We start from the raw sequence: 22,451 nt of genomic DNA on the forward strand, positions 1-22,451 counted from the left end.
GTGTTTGTGTATGTACAGAAAAGCCTCTTTGTTGTAAAGCTCTGTCTGTATTATTAAAGACATCTTCTGTTCTGTTCATTTTTATAGATGGATACAACTCCCTTACTTCCCACCATCCCACACACTTGTCATACATCATGTTCAATTCACCGATCCTACACTAATCCTGCTACTTAAAAACAGCTTGAGAGAATAGAATTAAATCAGTCAATAAATTAGACCCCGTGACAATCCCCAGACACATTTTAAAACTGTAACGATTGCCTTTAGTTTTCTCAAAAGAGGAATACAATAACGTACACACAGAAATACACAACGGGTACAAAGAAGTTCTTTCATTCTTAGGATTCTGTCTGGTTGTCTACACAAAGAAACATTTTCCTAATTTTACAGTAAGACACAAAGATCTTACGCAGGAGTGAGACTAAAGATGCTCTACTCCTGCGCTTCTCCCTTTCTTTGATGAGCAGTGCCACTGTCAGCAGCTGTTGGGAATATGATCACAAAGACACTCATGTGGCCAAGATCTGTGAGAAAAGGGGTACAACTCATAAAACCAAATAGAATGAGGTGGTGGGATAATAACCACCACACATGTACAGATGGTCACGATTCACAAAGTCTTCTACCAGTGTCTCCCTGCAGAGAGTTAAAAAAAAAAAAAAACCAAAACATTACAAAACAAAATCTACAATTTCCACCGAGGATGTTCCCAACAGACGGTTCCACAAAACACTTTCAGAATTCTTTCTTCTTCCAAACAGCCATGCTGTTCTCAGTCCATTCAAGTCAGCCACTGACCAAGAGCACAGCACCATATCCCAGGACCAAATGAGAAAAAGAAAAAAAAAAAAAAAAGGAACAACACATAACCATAAATGGCATGGGTCTGCACATGTTTTTTCCTGCTCGTCTTCACTGAGGTGACACAAAGCCCCAGGGCTCAAAGACACTGGGACGACAGGGTAGCAGTTTGTTTGAGGAGGATGGGGGAGAGGAGGTCAGGAAGCTTGTCAGCTCCGCGAATTGCCCGGTCACTTCCCCACCCCCCATCCCCGCCCCCCCCTCCCCCTCTGTCCATAAGTTGTGTCGTTGCAGCGAGAGGTAATGCGGCTGGAGGTCACTGTCTCCGGTCCTCTGTTTCCGATCTTGAGAAGGCCATTACCACATCCTCAGCACCTGGGGATGAACCGGACACCATTATCATGTGACATTAGACATGTGACAGAGTAGCGTTGCTGGGGAAATTCACCTGTCGCCAGATGGCTGCAGGCTCAATTCCAAAGTGTGGCACAGTAGCTGCCCCATTGAATAAAGGCAATTACCCTAAAATATACGGGCAAGTCACCCTGGATACGGGCATCTGCTAAGCTGGTAAAATAAATACAAGTGTTTAAAAGTATTTAAAGTATTTAAAAGTTTGGTATTAAAACTGTGAAACATCAATTGAAGTTTCCTTCCCCCCCAAATTACCACACAACAATTGTGCATTTTTCCCCATTCTGAACCTGTGTGACGGAGTGCCGTCACTACGGTTGAGTATGTGCTCTGACTGCCATACCAAAGAGCCTGGCTCTTTGGCGTCGCGGTCAAAGTCGCATGTTTGGTACCCCGTAGACCCGGGTTCAAAGCCGGGCGGGGCGACTGCTCTCGCCCTTCGCTACAACCTGCTTCTCATCTTATCCTGAAACAATAATGTTTTCCAGTCTTCTGAGCTTTTTCACTGTCTTAAAAATGCACATACAATGTTGCATGAAATATATGCATAGAATTATGCATTCTACTTGAGGAGGATTTTTTGACATGCCTTCAACAGTAGTTTTATGGAAATCTCACGTTTTGGTATTCTGAATCATTCTGTCTTGCATGGCTTAGCTGATCTCACACATTTAGGGTACATTCATATTACCTTGCAAACATGCGCATTTTATTAACACCCTTGATGATGGATCGCTTACACCTCATATCATGAACACACCTGTTCTACCTCAGCAGGATTCTGCAAATATAATGAGGGCAAGACACACGGTTGAGAGATAATAATTCTTAATAAATCCAATTTTTTCAATCGTACCATGAAAAGGAAGGGTTCAAACCTTGCTAAAAATTCAGAAAACAACACCAGCTTTCAATCCTCTGAGAGCCTTACGCGATGGTTCAGTTCAGTTCAGAACAGAATTAACAGACAACATACCACAATCACTGATACCTAATGCATTTTACCAGTCAAAGTGCTTGATTCAAAAAATCTGATGGCGCTTGTGACATAGGGTGTGGCATAGTGCGTGGCATGGTGCAACCCAACTTGATGCTAATATACACAGCCAGGGTGAAGCTCCAAGCCCTCGACCACATGGCCGCCAGCATAATGCAATTATTCGACCAAGGGGACAAAAACCAGAAACATCTCCCGTACTTCTGGACCAGCGTTGCCTACTCTGGTTCTGGATTCTTTCACATATGACAGCTGTCACTACCACCCATAAATGTATCATATTCATAGACTGAGATTCATTTTGGCCATTTCAGTTTCTCTCTTTTTTTGATGCCACTGTCTCACAGGTTTAGACCAAACTAGACTCCAGAACTGTAAGCACATATACTACGCAGAGGTTTTAGACGCAGCATTAAAAACACAAAAAAAAGCTCAAGTTTTAAAAATAAACTTTCTGGTGGGAACGGCAAACTGATGTCTCAGCTAATTGGCTGGGCAGACAGCAATGACAGAGTACCAAAGTGTCCCCGTTCCGCCCAAGACAAACTGCTCCTAATTAACCGGCCAGCGGGAGCTAATGGAGACGGAACAGCCGCCGCAGATTCCCCTGCATCCGCCTGCTTCTGCTCCTCCAATTCAGCTGCATGTCGGTCTGCTGCACTGTGAGGCAGGTACCTGCACCGGCTCCTGTGTGAGCCTCTCCACACACGCATGCACGCACGCACGCACACACGCACACGCACGCATCAGCGATGCAGTCCCCGGGGAGCAGAGGCGGAGGAAAAATGGCCGATTGGTCACCCATATTTCCTGAATGCTCAGGCACACACTGGACGCTCTGTGTTCTGAGCTGCTGATTAACGACTGGCTGTGTCCCTCAGGCTGAGCGGCAGCAAATCATTTCCGAGCGAGAAAATACATTCTGGCCCCCTCTCTGGGCCTGGGGGGGGAGGGGGGCACATGGAGGTTTACAGCTCGCTCTTTACTGCCACACGCTGGCATATTTACACTAATCTGTGAACGGCATGTCACGCATAGTCTGGAGAGTGTTCCCATTCACCGGATGTTCCTGTATACAAGGGCGGGCATTTATCAACAAACAGACCTCCACGCCCATCTCACACTCTGGCATTTCAATGTAGCTGAGTGCGCACCATGGAGCCGTACGGTGAAGAGCAGACATTTAGCCCACGTTCTGCTGTTAACTGAGTGTCCAGATCCCCCCCAGCTGCCGGTCAAGCTGACCTTCGGCTCTCACCCCAGCAGCTGGGGAGATTGATGTTCACCAAGCAGAGAGTAATGAGTTAATCTCTTCACAGGACAGGGGGCTGAGCCTGAATAATCACTGCCCTCCTTCCTGAAAACTCACAGAGGCCTCTTACACAAACAGATTGCACCTTGCTGATATTCACATCCTGAGAGAGTTCGCAGCTACCGTGAATAAATACAGTATTACCCTCAACCCTGGGTTACAATAATTATTTAAGGTGAGCATAGGGCTTCAGCAGAGATGAGGGATGCCTCATTTGCCCCAGCAGTCATAAGTGATGTCTTAAATGGGAGGCTTGTCTTGTCCTGATTAGCCAATCACCTGCCCATCCCAGTAAAACTCTTGACAGTGCAATTAGTACGGAGTAGCTATGTCAACCTGGGGGTGAGTACAATAAATCAAAGTGGGAAGGTATGGGAGAGCTTCAGATATCCTCATCCAACAAGCCACAGTGAATACAGAGTAAGTTGTTTCACCCCCTGGTGTCACCACAAACATCATGCCACTTGAAATTTCAGTCAGGTACACAGTCGGCCTCCCACAGAGCTGAAGTTTAATTAAATCAAAACCTGCATCACAAAGCTTCGCATGAAGAAAAGCAAACAGACGAGACCCGTCGGGGGAAAAATTGGTTTTCAGAGTTACGGCCGTCTTCATTCCGACAATAAAGATGCATGACGGATCCCTCCACTTCACAACAACGGGATAAAAGATTACTTGTCATTCAGAGGCTTGTCATGGCACTAACGTCTGTACAGTTAAGTGAGGGTGTAGGGAGAACCTGGCCACAGACGAATGAGGGAAAACAGTGAATAACATGCCTGGACCATTGCTGCACCATCCACTCTCAGAAGGAGGGTCCCCTGTCATAGCCTGCATGAGGTCAACATTTCCATCCCCTGTGGCTTCACTGGCTACGGAATGGAACTATTTTGACCAGCTGTTGAGATGAACTGATGCTTTGCATTATACCAATCTTATCTTCTCTTTTATTATTTTGAGTCTCTCTACCACCTTTTGTCAGGGCAGGGATAATTTTCCAGTCCCCCCCCCCCCCCCCCCCCCCCGCCAAGGAGCCTGGGTTTTCTGGTTTTTTGATTCCCTATGAAAAACACACTATGTACAACACTTTGTGACAATCAATATAAATTAAACAAATAAAGTTGATGGATTGATTTGATTGACAGTGTCCAGACAGAATAAGAGGTATCACCTACAAGACACCAAGCCACACAGTCCACACACCCAGCCCTCCACTGGATCTGGCAAAGTTCAACTGATACAAAACAGAATTCGGTTATGGACCCGCTTCTCCTCACATCCAAGGCCAGTCATGTGCTAAACACATGTAAAGTACATATCAGTATACTTGCTTTAAGTATACGTATTCTACAGACTTTTAAACTGTTTTCCACAGGACTGTGGAACTCCAGTCTCATCCGCACGTGGACCACAATTCTGTAATTACCGTTTTGATGGTAATCTAGTTTTTGAGAGGACTCTTTCTGTCTGGTTGCTTGCTGTCACACTAAAACAGCACGGCAGGGAACATGTGGCAGCTGGTGACAGACGGAGCTTGCCCATGCAAAAGGGCTGGAAACCAGCACACACTTCCTTGTTCAGCCCTTGCCGTGTTGTTCGTGTTTTTTTTTCCCCCTCTATAGGCCTCTTGTTAACTTGAGCAATCACTGAAACAGATAATGTGAAAGGACCTTTAGGAAACAGTCTGAAAGCTAAGCCAGTGGGAAATGTATTCACATTTGCACCTAGAATTTCACTGAAATGGTGTTAAACTCCCACTTTCTCAAATCATGGTGTAAGTGAACAGACAATCACCTTTGCCTGTTATAAGACAATACAACAAACGATTCGCCATCTTAAAACAAAGAGAAAGATTTTTGGAAGTTTGAAGGCACAGCAGCAGTGGTTCCTTGTGTTGACATCCACACAGTAGGTGCATCACTCCTTACATGTACAGCACTCAAACTGCATACCAGTTTGGAAGGTGTGCTGTTAACAGAACAAGGTGAGAATTCGCACCTAGGAATTAACTTCATTACCCAAGAAGAGACATAAAAAGTCCGTCAGTTAAGATAAAAAGTACAATTTTCAGTTAAACTTAGGAGTAACTTGGAGTAAACTGATGCCCATATTCCAGTCAGATGATCAGAGACACCCACAATCGCATCGATCTCGATTTCACATGAAAAGACACACCAAGGGTTCCTGTGACTCCAAAGCAAACACCGGATATCCAGCCGCAGCGAGGTCACGCGGGACCTGATAGCATTCATTTGCACGATTTGACGGCTTTCCAACACCTTCCGAGAGAGAGAGAGACATTTCCTGGAGAAAGCAAAAAAAAAAAAAAAAGCAGCAGTGTTTTTTTTATTTTTTTTTAAATCTCTCACACCTTTGCTATAAAAAGGCTGCTGAGTTCTTCACAACACCTAATAGCTTGATGGATTTAATTAGACCAGGGGAGAGGAAAGTAGGACGCAGTCTGTTTTAAACACCCCTCAGACGGGGGGGAAGGTTGATGTTCTTCAAAAGGCAGCGCGGACCCTGCCAGGCAGTAACGGTGAATTAGGGATGCCTGCCTCTGTGCTGCACATCAAAGGAAATAATTAGGATGTTTCCATGCCAGGTTCAAGTTGACCTAAGCTTAATCAGCATTGGTTAGGGGGGTGGGGGGGTGGTTAAGGCCTCCACATCCAACAGCTGCTTTCATGTGGACTATCTCTGCCTTTCAAGTTCCCTGTCCCGTAAGATCTGAGAGGTCTGACCAATGAGGGGGAAGAGGAGGGAAGGGAAAGAGAAAGGAAAGAGAGGAAGGCTGAGGGAAAGATGGAGGGAGAAAGAGAGTCCTCTCTGGACCTCCTGTGTCCACCCGGAGAGCTCTGGAGTGGACAGTTATAAGGTCAGTGGTTTCCACCTCTTTCGGTCACACTAGGAACAGACATCTGCCCAGCCACTGTGCCAGTCTTACCAGGACAAAGTCTGTCTCTGTCTGGCTGTGCTGGTGCTACAGGATTCTCTGTCTGCAGGCAGAGCTAGTTCTCCCCCTGTATTCTCTGGATCTTGCCCTCCTTACTGCAATGATGAGAACAACACCATAGCCCTGAGCCAGTGCTGACCCGACCCACAAAAACAGCACAACATTTTGTGTTGCCCGCAGAACCTTGGGAGGGGAGGTGGTGTGCACAGGGGCACTGAATTTTTTTAGCAGCTTGTTTTTCTGTGTACCTACTGATAATGTCAACCTGCATTTCAGAAATGACACTTTAAATACAACAAAACCCTTCTTGCACTCATGATTAATTTTTTTGGGAGTCACACAGAGTTTATACTAAAAATGTTTTAGTGATGTTTATTACGATAGCATAAATCCAAGGTCTGCAAAAATGACTGAACCTCTGCAACTAAGATGAGATCATTACCAACAAGGGCTGAGGCAGCTGGATGGAAATACTGGGTGAACAAAAAAGTCCCTTTGAAAGTATAAATATACTGCATTATTAACTGCTTCATAAACGAGCATGAGAGTGAACGGGACATTGTGTGCTGGCGGGAGGAGCGGATCAGAGACCCTAAGGACTGCGCTCACTCCCCTGTGATAAAGGGTAGAGACTTCTCCCAGGCCTGGCTGCAGAACACAAGCACAGTGGACAAAGACATCAACTCTGGCTACGCGGCAAGGAGCAGGAGAGGGCAGAAAGACCGTGCGGCCAGGTCACGGAGGAGTTCAGAACACTGACCTGGGATCAGGAGAACTGTGTCCCCTCTGATTAGGGTAATAGCAGGTCAGGGCAGCATTGACCCCTTCCCGTATTGTCATACTGACTCTGTATGCACGTACACCTCACAGCCTGATGACCTTTTTAATCTTATATCAATAATATGTTTACACAAAGGGTGTGCATTACCAGAACCCCTATCTTTACCAAGGCATTTTTCAGCCGGATATAGAGACCTGTGAGAGCTGCAACATTGGGGGATGAAATCCTTATCCCACAAAACTCTTCCAGCTGGAAGAGTAACACTGCAGCAGCAACGACAACAAATATGGATGCTGCAGAAGCCGGGCATCTTTACAGCTGATGCTATTCATGATGACCGCAATGCTGGGCTACGAGAGCAATGCCTGCAAAGACTGATGGCTCATAAGGATATTCTCATACAGCGCCATCGAAAATGACTTCTGGGTTTTCAGAGCACTGTGCGATTTATTGCTAAGTAGCATCCTGATTGAATCAGACTGACTGAAATATGAACATTGCATCCAGGCATAATTTGCATTTTGCATTAATGCAATAATGCATTTCAGCAAACCTAACTGCTGCAACAACTGTTCCCTTGTACGTATGCTAATACGAAAATGAGGCATAACTACAGCGATCAAAGAAATGTTCTTGATACTTGCTCCAACTGAGTGTTATTAGAATGCGGCCATGTCTGTTGTGAGAGTCGACAGCCCCCGTTTTAAGGAACTAACGATTCTTGAAAAAGTGAAATGTTTTGTATTGTTTTAAGGAAAAGTGTGTATGAGGCATGTTACATTATTTTCATTTAGCGGACATTCTTATCTTATATAGGTTACAATTTTTACATGCTATCCATTTATACAACTGCCTATTTATTGAGGCATTTTAGGATAAGTACCTTGCCCGAGGGTACAGCAGCAGTGCCCCAGCAGGGAATGGAACCAGCAACCTTTCCATTACATGCTAACCATTTATTTTACGTTCTGTTCATATACTTCACATTAGTGCTGTACTTAGAGAAATAACTGTTATTGTCCAGGCCCAAAACAACTACATACTGCTGTACTGGGCTCTCCTGGACCACAGCTCATCCAAGCAATCAACCCAAGATGGTCATTTTGTCAAGACAGAGGTGCTTCACAATTCCTTCTGTAAAATTTCACTCTCTCCCCCAAACCACAGCACCTCAGCGTGTAGGTGAACACTGAAACCCGAGGCTGAGAACATGACTCAGAGAGTATACACACGGATTTGCTGTGTCCTCAGAAAAGAAAAAGGGAGCGAAATCCGTCCAGGTGGTGGGGAGAAAGCTACCGATACAGCCCGTGCAAATATTAATGCTGGAAGCTGCAGTGCTGAAAATGTCTAGGACAAGGTACGTAGATTGATATTAATGTAGCTCTGGCTGGAAAAATTACAAATAAATGAACAGAAACATGACAGACAATTTCATCTATGCTGGGAGTGTATGCTTAATATGGTAACAGTAGCCTTCTTCCATTTAAGGCATTTCTCAGCTCCAGCACCTCTTTTGTTCCGGAATGCATATTCCTAGGAGTGTAACACTGTAACATTCTATCTGAGGACCATTACATCTAAAATGGATAACAGCTAGGAAGATGTGGCCAGTTACGCAGGTAGAGTGTACTGAATATGATATCAGTAACCCACTTCCATTTAAAACACGTATCTGCTTCACCGCATTTTTTTAACCTGAATCCTCTCTCCTGGTTGCATAACGCGGCTCATCCTTGCATAACAAGAAGCTTGTATGAAGGGCAGGTCAACCGCAAGGACTTCAGCTCCGTGTCTGTGGGTCCTCAAATTGTAGCGCTCTAGATCATATAAAAAACAGTCCTCCAAATGATAGAGATTAGTAAATGGTGAGGCACAATGTGCTCTATAATTCTGCAGCAGGGAGATGTGTGTGTGCGTGTGTGTGTGTGTGCGCGCGTGTGTGTGTGCCTTTCTGCTCTCGCCTACACTTCCCACTGAGCTCACACACACACACACACACCATGCTCTGTCACACCAGAACGCGCCCAACGCGGCTCCGACGTCAGCCCCTCGGAGCTGTCGCCTGGCAACGGCTCAAAATCAGACTGCATCACCAGCCAGCAGGTTGCTAACGCCTATGAACAAACAGCTGCTGGCTCACTGTGATCCGCCCTGCTCCCTGCGACTGACCCCCCCACCCCCACTCCCCACTCTCTCCCGCACCCGCTGTTCTTCCTCTGCCACCACAGGACTTCAGTGGGACAATATGGCCACCGTAGCCCACTTCCTCCTCTTCAGCACTGAGTATTTACACCTCTGAACAGGCCTTCTCCATGTTGCCTTTAAAGTCCATCTGAAACCGGACTGTGCATCTTTGTTAATGTGAGCTGATTTTTTTCACGGTTTATTAAATGTCACATACAGTGATTTCGCAGTTACTGAATGCCACCCACTTAAGGAAATGGACATAGAATATTCAACTCTCTCCCCGAAGGAGTATCCAAAACAAACGAAGATGAGCTAAACAAACAGATGCGTAGGGATATGCATGACACAAACCTACGCTGATGGTGACAGCCACCGGACCATCTTCTCACTTTGCAGAAACAGTGTGGTTGAAATCGAGGCTTCCAGTTCCAACAACGAGGAATTTTTTACTAAAGAACTGGCTGAGCGTTTTCCCTCCAGGCGACATGGGGAAAGAGGGGAGCAATACACAGCACAACCTTTCAGGTGTAAGCATCCAGCTCGGCCATTTCAGTCCGGCCACCTGACAAATCACAGCGGGGCTATTGTTTGAGTTCCGGAAGGGCTGAGGGCTACAACGTTCCGAACAGAATGACTTCAGTTTTTAAGAATTGAACTGTCAATTCCAAGTCTGTTCTGGAGCTGGAACTGAACAGGGGGAAAGACTGCCCTCAGCTTGTGTGAGGGAGCACGCTGATGCTCAGCCAAGCGTTGAGTCTGGAATCTGCTCAGCAGGTGCTTCTTTATTAACCTCTCCGCAGGGTTCACTGTGTGAATTTAGCCGGTTCTGACCCAGAAACTCAGCCGTGATGGGGTCTCACCCCACACCACAGGGAGAGACCAGCGACTGACCTCCCATATCCACTGCATAGCAAAATCAACAAGCTATTTTTATTGTGCATGTCATGTAAATCTTTTCACAGCATGTTTTTTTTTTTAATTAGATTTACAGAGATATTCGGCCATCCGTATTTTGAAAATCTTTCCACTGACACAACGCAAAAGCATTAACAGACATCCAAAGCAAAAGCTCAGAACAGTGTAAATGCCTGATAGCAGCTTCCAATCAATCCAGATGGGTCTGAGGGGAAACGAGGAGAGATGTCAACAGAGATTACTGGTGTTACTGGTAGTTTCCCCCAACGTTAATCTGAGGTCAAAATGGAGGGTAGCACACAGATTGAATAGATAAGCAGTTACACAGACAAGAACAAATGGCAGATTGAGATATGACAAGAGAAACTGCTAAAACAAACTAAAAGTACACTGCCTGAGCACTCAGGTCTCCGTGTAATCAAGAACCACAGGTCAGGGGAAGCAGACACTATCGATACTAAAAACCACACAGCAGCTGCTCAACACAGTAAATAGCAAATACATGTGGGGGACACAATCTGGCCAGGCTGAGAGGATTAATTATAGGACCTTCAACAACACTAGGGGGCGAACAACTACAGAGGCTAATGCAATACCACACAAGGATATAGAGGGACACGCTTAAAATAAATCAATGCGGAATATAATTACTCTGTCTCTTGTTAAGATAGGGTGACAGATGACAGGCAGTCTTCATCTACCCTGGAGTATCTCAGACCAAAGCAGATTTATAACAATTAAAAAGCAAACAGTACCACTCAAGAGTCTGGGCACACCTACTCAGAGAAGGGTTTTTATTTATTTTTACTATTTTTGACATTTTAGAATGATAGTAAAGAAAAAAAATTGTTAAAATGAAATTTTTTTGGAAAGAAATTCATACATAGGCATCAACTTCACTATTTATATTTGTCCAAGAAACAAATTTCAAGCATTTAAGCATGTCTTTAGATAAAAATGTCTTTGAATGCATGTTTCCCATTGTCTTAATCAAATGTGTCCAAACGTTTGACAAATTCTATACAGAAGAAGTAGGAGTTCTCTTTTTCCTCCTGATGATTGGAACCTGCAAATCAATAATGTTTATGTGTGTGAAAGTACTTTTTTAACGGCCGTGGTTCCAAACTCTTAGAAACAGAGGGATCAGTACTAATTTATATTTCACACAGATCCACTGATTCACATTTAAAAACACTATTGCTGGGTATGCTTAAGACTTCTCTGGATTTGAGAGCTACCTCTTCAAAGTGTTCTGTATGCATGCAGGGCAGGTTGCATCAGCATTTCTATAAATAGCTGCCGGTGCTGGGAGGACTCTCTCTGACAAACGGCAGGCACACCGTGCTTATTGTAGGCATCAGGCCTGGCAATCTCTCCACACACACTGCATTCTGTCAGGTTTTGGGCAGGCTGCGGAGGCTAATTGGCCATAATATACTGAACCGCAGCCATTAGCCCTCCCCTGACTTACACTGCTGTAGCTCCTGACTGCTCATAAAGAGCACATAGCAAGCGGCCTAATGTGCTTCAATCTGGAGACTTTTTTTCCCCCATCCAAACACAGCCACACCTTGATGCAAACTCATCAGTGGGTAGAAGTCTGAGGAGATTTTGGAGCAGACAGACACGAGTTGTCACGGTGCACTCTGCGATCCTCGTTTGACGCTGCACGCAAATACTGCATAGCACCAGTAAAGAAAACGTCACCGTTTATGCGCTAATGTCACGCTAGGCCTTGAGACCTTTTCTTAGGCGGGTCACACCAGCGGGTTTGCTGCGCTGGTGTTCAGCAGAGACACTGCTCACCTTGTAGTCAGGAGTGATTATGAAATCCACCCCTCCGCACAAGTCCACATGCTCACACGCAAGAACACATGTATGTGCACTCACATGTATGTTCACACATTCTCACACACACACACACACACACACACACACACACACACACACACACACACACACACACACACACACACACACACGAAAAACACCCCACAGAAGAGACCAAATTAAAATGAATGGTAGAAAAACTTGCTGCTGTTGGGGGTGCAGGGAGATGAAGGCGAGGACAATCCCAGTATCATGGCAGCCGTTCGTAATTAACGCTGCAGCCCGTCTCCAGGCCTCCTAATGAGGCCCTGGCTCGCCTCTTCCCCCTGCACCGCACTGTGGCATTGCGTCCCGTGGGGAGCCCCCCAGCACCCCAGCTATTAGCGTCGCCATGGAAACCCCTCCTCACCGCAGCCTGTGCTGCTCTGTTCCCCAAGGCCCCCCGGCGAGGGAGCTCTAGGATCCCGCACCGCCTCATCACAGGCAGAACCCCCCACCCCCCAAATCCTCCGCCCATCCTTGGAGTTCCGCGTTCGCCGGGGCTCCATAGATACCCGCGGCGCAGTGGTGGTGCCGCTGCAGCTCTCAGCCGCAGCTCTCTCTCTCTCTCTCTCTGTGAAAATAAAAAGCAGCGTTCCCCCAACCCCGGGGGGCCGACCACCGTGGGCGCAAACTCACAGAAACCCGGGGCCTTTCCACACGATGACTCACAGAAGAGCCGCACTCCCCCTGCGAGTTACAATCGGGGAGATACGGCACCGCTGGGGCCTGGTTAAAACAAAAAATGTGCACGCGTTCAAAAAAAAAAAAAAAGGCATACTCAGGCGCGCTGTGTTAACAAGCACACAGATCTCACTGACAACCCATCAGCATCAGTGCTTTTCTTTTGGTTTTTTTCCTATTTTAAACACTCAGCAGGAACAAATGAGAGGTAGGCTTCATCTATACTGCAGCCCCCTCACATCGCCCTGGAAACAAACCATTAAGTGACTCTATTCCTCACAATACACAGGGGGGAGAACCTGTGCGTGAAGGCAGCCACACTGCAGTATTGCTCACATCCATCTGGCATTTTGAGAAGGGACCAGGCTCCAGAACAGAGCAGTAACATAATTTTTATAAATTTATACAGGAGCTGTTTTTCCTGTAAGCGCTCAGTACTCCCTGGGACAAGGAATCAATTTTACCGTGAGCCTAGACAGACACCACCTCCTCCACCAGACACACATCAAACCCTCCGACTCTCAGCTCTGATTACAAAAAAAAAAAAAATAGAACTACCGGCTTAATATTTGCATGTATGCAAAACAGTCAATTAAAAGTATCTAATATGCAAATTCAGTGACCCATATGCTTGTGCACAGGAGTACAACTACCAACTTGTGCAAACATTTCTCATTTCCTCCTTGGGTGTTTTTTCATAGAGAGTTGACTTTAACTTGGTATTAAAGTCAAAAATTTGCAAAAAGGTATTTGCAAATGGTCCGTCAGGGCATGGAGTGGCCTCTGTATCTGCATTTTCAAACCAGTCATGACCAAATGTGAGACGCCACCACAGAGCAGAAACAGCCAGACCAAATGCACATCCCTCTGACAATCCGTCTCTCGCGCACCATACACAGGCCTATTTGTCCATTTGTGCACATCAAAGAACAATGACTCCGAGCAGAGCTTCGAGGCTATCAAAATAATAGCTAGTTCACTGAATGATAGCGTACTGTTCTGTGAGCAATAGCAGACAAGCACAATTGGTACGCAGTCCAAACTTCAAACATGCTTTGCTCCAGAGACACTAATTCACTTTATTCGCCAGTCATGTAACAGTACATTGTATAGTACAATATCTTATATTAATATATTATATTTTAGATATGTGTGTGTGTGTACTACACAGTACTACTATACTGAACACCCATAAACAATTTACAATCAATCAGTTTGTGTACTTTGATGGTAAATGATGTAATTCTCTGAAAGAACAGAAGAATTTCCACCAATGCACTTTTAACAGCCACAATCTTCAGCCAGCAGAGAAGTGGAAAGGGCACAAAATATCACACATGCACAAGGAGACACCAGCGTCTGAGCGCAAACTCCACCATGAAGACAACCAAACTTGACAGATGGTGCATCACATAAGACATCGGACCGAGAACCCCACCCCAGCCCCTTCTAGTTCATGTCTAAGCGCTGAATTATTCCCAGGATCAATGAGGCCTGTTTCTGATTTGCGAGCGCTGTGCCCCTCCCTACGAGCTCTGCAGAAGACTCCCTGCAATCACAGATTCTGCCGTTGCCACCAGGGAACTCATCCATTTTAAAGGCCCAAGCCGCTGCGGCTACTGATGCCCTCCTCTCCTGCATTCTCTTTCAACCCTCCCCAAACAGCCTTTCCAGAGGGCTTCGCGGTGGGATTCTCCCTTAAAATCCGAGCCTCGGTTCTCCTTCCTTACCCCTATCAGTGATTCTATTATTCACTTGCCTTGGAGCTTTGTGCTAATGTTATCTGCCTGGAAGATGTGTTCAGTGTCTTCTTTTTTTTGGCACGTGTATGTCTGGGTGCAGTAATCAGTTATCAAAATGATGCCGTCGGAGATGTCATCGATGATGAAGCCCACCAAATCCCTCAAAGCTACTAAAGTCCTGCCCACCTGCAAAAGCTACTGTGCACACACCTACCCTCACGCCTTCCTGTTGGCACATGGAAACATGCAATCCCAAGGCGGTCGGCCCTGAGGTGTAGCTGGACTCTTATGGAAGTGGCAGTGTTTTTTCTGGGTCTTATTTTCTTTGAACTGCTGTGAAGCTTTAGCTGCAAGCACTGCCTAAAACTGGCTAAAAATTACATGTAAAATGGCCTTAAATGCATTGAGATTCACTGAGAACTGGGAAGCATTTGTTGCCAGCTACATACCTTCCAAGTATAGGCTCTATTAATTAAAGTATACAGAATTTTTTTTTCCTTGGTTGTCACATGCGATCTGCTTGTGTTTCAAAAAAACACATGAGGAGGATCAAGCAAGTCAAATGCACTATTAAGAGTGAAGTTCATGATGTGCAGTTATTCAGCTCTCTACAGACACATTATTTTGGTGGCCATGTTTTAACACGACACACTGCATGAATAACATCTGACTCACGTTTCAATCTCAGTGCTCTGATGAACTCCGTCTCACCCTATCTGAAGAACCGGAGCTTCATCCAAAACCCAGAAAGAATGCAAATGAAGAAATACAAATTGTTTTCAACACCACACTCACAGCTCAAGTGACAGATTTAAGGAACGTGTTGAATCCATTTCCTTGAAGGGAAAAAATATATATATATATATTCTGTCTAGTTCTATGCTGCAACCATGTTTGTGATCTATAATGTATATTTAAATGTATCTTCGAAAAGAAATACTTGTACATAATGCATGACGATCTCTCCAAATACGGCACACTCATTGCTTAAGAGTGGCTTACATTGTAAATATTTTAAGAGATCCAAACATGGGTAAATCTGGTCTAAACTCCAGATAAACATGGCAGTGTTCTTATGACTGCAAACGTCTTTCACCTCAATGAAGCTTGTTACCCAGAGGTAGCATTCTCTTGCAAAACACCTCTGTGCCTCATCCTCCTAGTTACACATACACAGCATTTTCTGTGTTTCTTTATACAAGAACAATTGCTCAAAGCCTGCTTGTCTTGGGATAATGGCACATTTAAAGGGACTTAAGAATCAGAAACAATCTCTGAATGACTATTGTGTTAATCGCTTTGCCACATACAGGTTTTTTTTTTTTTTTACACTGAAATACACATTTATGGATATGCGATTTTTAACATTTAACAACAAATGCAGCAATAAACGATAACAAAAGAGGATTAAATAAATCATTGTACAATTTCGCTCACAAATCTTTCTGTTTAAATATGCAAAGAGTGTTCTGTGGTGCCATCTGGCTAATACAGGCAGTTGGGTTCAGGTTGAGAGGATAACACCTGATCAATAAAGGCAGACTGTCTGTCTGCCCCTAATATTTCAAACGACACTGTGAACAACCAGCGCACCTTTCTGTTCAAATGCAATTTCCTTCCAATCTCCTCACAACAGTTAACAATCGTAATCTTCTTTATACACCCAAGAAAATACACAGAGAGACGGGATGAAACGCATTGGTTCAGGTATGGAGTCACATGTGAATTTCTAAACCCCGCTGTCTCTTAGTGGGCATAAAGAGATATAACAAAGTTAGGTCCAAGACACAGCTGTGAAGCTGACGGAACACTGTAGGAACTTTAAAACCCCACTGTCAAAGCAGACTCGGAAGGCGTCTGTAAAGCAACTGATAAGCAGGGTCAAATCTAAGGAATAAATGCCAGCCTTTTTCCTGCTTGCAGACAGTCCTCAGACAGTCTTAAAGACAGGGAGGAATGATTACTTAAGATCCTGATTTCTGTTAACATGGTGCCCCCTGGTGTCCAGCAAGAAAACTGGCTGAAAGTAGACCAGTTAGCGTTGAGCATCACATACACTTGTTCCACTGCAAGGAATTTCATTAACAATGTAATGATCAGGCCATAATTTCAACTTTTAAAACTATATCACCACAGTTATGTAAATATATGATTGCATTTATCATTCAGTACTGTCCTAAAATATGAGCAAAAGGTAACCTGATGTAGAAAATAGGGACTTTAAATAGGTTTGCTGTTTCTGAGACGCCCAAGCAGGCAGACAGACAGATACTGGATCAGATATACAGAGTGTCTTACAGCTTATATTTAATTTATTATCCCTTTGTACAGCTGTATATTAACTCATTACTGGTAATGCACAGGACTCTACACACTAAGCAACAAATTAGTGGGATATCAGAACTGAAAATAACAACTACACCATATCAAGTAAGCTGACACTTCTATGATAAGAAACAACAGCAAATCTGTGAAACAAGCATAGTGTGATTGCAATTATAATTACTGACTTTTTAATAAACACTGACTATTATCGGTCAGTTTAAATGTAAATTACACCCTGACAATTAACCTCTGCCAAGGTCTAAGGAGCACTTGAATGACGAAAGGATCTTTTCCCTCTCAGAATCTGTCAAAGTTCTTGTAAACGTTAGCGTAAGGGGTAGCAATCCTGGACACGGACTGAAACAAACACATGTACCCACGCCGGCACAGCCAACAAGAGTGACTTGACAGCTCTATTTAAATTTACAGACACTATCTTCACCACCAGTTTGCAGTTTGTTCAGCGCTTTCCCTTTATCTTATAGCCTGGCCCATAGGAATACAATAAACTCTCAGACCTACCCTGCCCGATGACGCCTTGTGTAAATGCAGCGACTAGATCATACTAAAATGGGAGAGGTGGTGTGTAGTGAACAGATCATACCGAGGTGGGTAGGGTGCAGTGTAGGTAATAGATCATATCTATGGGTGAGTGGAGGTGGGTGAGTTGTGTAATGAACATATTATGATGGGTGAGGTGGTGTGTAGTGAATAGATCATATTAAGATGGGTGTGATGGTGTGTAGTGAATAGATCGTACTGAGGTGGGTGGGTTGTGTAGTGAATAGATCGTACTGAGATGGGTGGGTTGTGTAGTGAATACATCGTACTGAGGTGGGCGGGGTACTGCGTAAACGCAGTGAACAGATGACCGTCAGACCTACCCTGGTCGATGGGGTGCTGTGGCAGCTGGCTCATCTGGCTGTGCACCACACCTGCGTAATTCCGGAGGAACGCCTCCTCGTTTGGCGTCAGCTGGGAAAACAAAAAAAGAAGGGGAAAAAAAAAAAAGTCTGCCACAGCCGTTTCAAAAAGTGGCAGTGTTCACTAATGTACTGTGCTTTACAGGGACACTGCCCCTGCCGTGAGGAATCTAGTCCTACGGCATCGGGATTTTGTCAGATGTAGTTTTAACTTTTTACCTGGCCACTAATGCTCCTTCAATGGCACTGAAGCTAAGCCTAGAGGTGAGGTGATTAGGATGATCATGCAGCTGAACACACAGAGTAGCTTTGCACAGGGGTGTACATCACCTGGATGAATTAACATCATGTACACAAATATGATTTTTGTGTTGGGCAGCACTGCGGCATGGCGGTAAGGAGCAGGGCTCGCAACTGAAAGGTTGCTGGTTTGATTCCTCGCAGGGGCACTGCTGTTGTACCCTTGGGCAAGGTACTTGACCCACAACTGCCTCAGTGAATACACAGCTGTGTATATGGATAAAACTGAAAGTCGCTCTGGCTAAGAGTATGTGCTAAATAATGACAACGCAATGTGAAGTGCTGTAATACTCACATTTGATCCCATCTTCTTGAGCATGAGCAGCACGCGCACCTTCTGCTGGATGTACATCTCTTCGGGAGACTTCCCGGGGGCCTCCTCGCGGTTCATCCCCCCTGCTCCTGAGGCTCTGAAACACCCACAGGAAGACCGGCGTGCCGACATGTCAGCCAACTGCTGCTCCGAGCCTCTGAGGCCAGAGCGGCTCAGCCAGCGCGCTGGGGCTGTCTCAAAGGGAGAGGTGCATTCGCTTCCTCAAACTAATCACCTGTTCAGAGGCCTACCTACAACGCTTACTGGTCCCTGTGAAAACTTGGGAAAATATAGTCTACTGTAGTGTGACTTATTGTGCTGTCTGATACTGGTGACTTCCATATTTTTTTTTAGGACAAAGAAGATCATTCTTGCAACCACAATATCAGTTACTGTATGTGGCACCTCCATACAATCCAGTAGATTCGATTTAATCACAGCACTTTCAGAAGTGATCTGAACTCAGAATCCTGTGGAGATTACAGTGAAAGAACTCAATAACAGATCTGGGAACATGATGAATGAATGTTCTGCAGAGCTGGGAAATTCGGGGGGGGGGGGGGGGGGGTGTCAAGAGTCATTCAGTGCTTGTCAATTTTCTTTCATGATGCATGGCCAACTTATGGGAAAGGTCATGCTAAGTGAATGAGGATTTTCAGCATAAAATCACATCACATAAAATCACATCACATAAAAGGCACGCAAATTCACTAAATATTTCAACTTTTGAGGATTCGGTGAGATTCAGCACAAAGGACGCTTCACTTGAACAGTTCAATCCAGAGCTCAGAGCATGAAGCACTGGCTGTTCCCAAAGAACAGGAAGTGCATACCAAACTACGCTGGCTGGCCAAGGGACACTTACATTTTAATGCTTGCTGACTGTACAAAGATCCACAAGTCTGTGGATGTTTCAGTAGGTTCAGACAAAAAGAGACACATGGACAGAGCAGCAAGATAAAATCACAACCACAGAATGGGGAAGACAGGCATAGGGACAGACAGTGTGTGGCGGGCTGTCCTAGGAGAGGAATGAGACAGGCCAAAAGGAAGTGTTCAGTTTGTGTATAATTCTCTGGCATTCTTTTAGACTTGACATTTAAATGAACATTTTGGCTCCCAAAAATTTAATTTGGGTCATAAAGCTTTTGGCTTGATCGCCTTGGGTAAATATTTGGTCTGAAGCCCTGTTATTAGGCAGCAGTTTTTAATCAAATGGACAATGGTGATGAAGACAGCGCATCCAGTGTGCAGAAGGGGAGAGAGCGGTATTCACAAGCCACCTGCCTTATGCCATCGGCAGGAAGACAAATCTAATCCCTCACAAGAACGCTGGATTTAAATCGCACCCAAGTAACGCGCACACGTTGGAAACAATACGATTACACTGAACATCCGTGCCTGCTGCAAAGCACAGCACAGACTGTCACACGTCAGAAATATAAACGACCCTCATAAATGTTTCATGTAAGTTTTCACACGGCGCTTGAGCCTGCCCCTGCTCTCCATCTCTCACCCTCTCCGTCACTAATGACCTATTTCCCGAATTAGACGGCACCACGTTTCCCAGGACGGCGGCAAAAGAAGTGCTTATCTTGCTGATGCAAATGGAGGTAAAGGATGGGCTCCTTTATGACAGGCAATAAATTAAAGAGCTGCTGTTGTAGCTGTTTTTTTGCAAGTAGCTCTTCAGAGATTGAGCGCAAATAAATAAATAAATAAATGAATGAATAAAAATGCCATCATCAAAGGATGGCTGGACAGAAGCCGGGTCCTTGCATCTGACATGTCACACTAGAACAGAATAAAACCGCTGGAGGCTTTTTTTTGTTTTGTTTTTTTTTTTTTTTTTTTTTTTTGCTGACCCCAATCAGACCAACCATATTGAAATATAAACTAGACAAAATATCACAGTAAATAAATCATTTGTCTCCGCCTGGACAGTGACTGAGGGGAAAAAAACAATGAAATGGAAGGTAAAAAAAAAAGACTGCATACAGGCCTTTTATTTTTTCTTTCTTTCTTTTTTTATTCTTTAGAATCTGTCACAGACAGTCCCATGGGAAAAGGAGCAGCTAGGATAGTCCTGGCGATTCCTGTGCCCTCTTATCTACACAAAGGGCTCCTATGTGTGTTGACAGGCTGTTTGATGTAGGGTTATGTTTAATTGAAGAGCTGGCACAGAAGGTAGCAGAGGGATGTGAAGTCATAGTGCACCGGGCCCCAGGAGCCACTGTGAGTGTGCTAATCTCAAGCATTCCATTCTAAGACCTGAGACCTGCTCTGCTTCAAATGTAGTGGGTTTAGTATTAAACATGAGGAAAGACCGGTCGGGAAGAACCAAAGCATTTTGACTTTTAAATTATTGACTGAAAGAGCGCACCTTTGGTGGGAAAACACTCAAGGCCCCTGGATTTGAGTTCCCTTCTGCTTTTTTTTTTTGCAGTTACTCCAGTCCATAAAAGAGGTGAACGTTATGGATAGCCTCTAAAATTATGGAAGTGGTTTGTCTCAAAGTGAACACTTCAGCAAGCAAGCACAGCATATAGCTTTGTTTTAGCTGTGAGATCAGTGTAAAATTCCTCACCTTCCAACAATCTTTGTGACACACAGAGATCAGGAACAGGATTTGTTTAACTTTTGCCGCGTCACACTCACATTAGCACAAAATGATAAATACTCTACAGGGAGAGAAAACGGTCCTGTCACGTTGACGGAGGGGCCGCTAACGTTAGCATATTGTCTTACATAGTCTAGTAAACGTTGGCAAACCTTGGGGTAAGCAGCGCTCTATCCTTTCATCACATCTGTCTGCGCACTTGTCAGTCAGTACTCGGAATCAGTAGAACCGCTGACGCAAATAACGTGCGATAGAAACCAAGCCACCTTGGAAATTACGATCATTTCTTCCCCGTCTATTACGGTGCTTGAAATTATAAAATAAATAAGCAGGGCCAGGCGACGGTGGACTCGTTTATCTTATCAGCAGGTATGGACCTCTGTAGCTACGGGAGGCTCAGTTTATGAGAGACCTGGGTGCCATGATGTGTATGTACTTTAGTGACCGCATAGCCAGTTCTCTCGGAGGAAGAGCGATATTTCTTTAGTCTAAATAGCATAACACATTTTGGCTTCTCTCGGAATTTGAACGTCCACGTCATGCAAAAATATCAAATTATTACTCAGTTCAAAGCCGTATCTTCTGATCCTCTGGCGTTTCACCTGACAGCATCTCCCAGCAGTACATGTACTCCTACAATCTGGTCAAATTTGTTTACTTTCAGGAAGCATTTTGACTCAAGACACCACACATCATTTTCCAGGGGTTATGAGGCTGCTTACTTGGGCTTGTATTTGGGTAGTTTACAATTTGTGCATTTGTTATGTATGACAAGACTTTCTGGGGAGGCCCCGAAGGCACCATCAGCAATAACGCACATTATATATTTATAAATATATGTATAAATTCAGGTCTTTGGCAGCAGACATTGAGTAGGTGCTACATTTCCGCCCTCCACTATCAAAAATTCAGTTTGAACTCCTGGGCCTATCAGTTAGAGGAAAGATTGTCATTATGACTCAGGCCAGACCCATCCACAGCCGCTGGCAGTAAAATTATTACAGGGAGTTATCTCTGGGCCTCACTGTCAGGCAGTATGCTTTGTGTAATAAAAAAAAAATCCTGTTAATTTTAATATTTGGCAAAAAGCTCTTTGTCAAGGCCACTAAACAAACGTGTTGTGATACCCCTTATTCAGCTGTAATATATATAATATTCCACCATCTTAGATTATATTTCCCTTTTCCCCTCTCCCTGCTGCTAAGTAACAAACTCCATTTGGAAAAATGTTTACAACTCAGCACTGCAGAGCTGATTATTTCTGGGTGAACAAATACTCTTAAACTGCAGAAAACATTACCCCCAA

The 22,451-nt window shown here is 44.6% G+C and overlaps 1 protein-coding gene across 1 annotated transcript in view; it reads right to left on the bottom strand.

Moving 5' to 3' along the window:
- Positions 1–1,080: 1,080 nt before the first annotated feature.
- The window catches only part of LOC118781414 (beta-catenin-interacting protein 1), a 28,844-nt gene continuing 7,473 nt past the window's right edge, over positions 1,081–22,451 (bottom strand). The window contains exons 2-4 of the mRNA XM_036534445.1: positions 18,508–18,622; positions 17,874–17,964; positions 1,081–1,179 (exon numbers count right to left, since the gene is read on the bottom strand). Coding sequence (XP_036390338.1) covers positions 1,121–1,179; positions 17,874–17,964; positions 18,508–18,603 — 246 coding nt within the window. The 5' untranslated portion in view covers positions 18,604–18,622 and the 3' untranslated portion in view covers positions 1,081–1,120. The remainder of the gene's footprint in view (positions 1,180–17,873; positions 17,965–18,507; positions 18,623–22,451) is intronic.

This window comes from Megalops cyprinoides, chromosome 7, assembly GCF_013368585.1.
Source record: "Megalops cyprinoides isolate fMegCyp1 chromosome 7, fMegCyp1.pri, whole genome shotgun sequence".
In the NCBI taxonomy this organism is placed as follows: Eukaryota; Metazoa; Chordata; class Actinopteri; order Elopiformes; family Megalopidae; genus Megalops; species Megalops cyprinoides.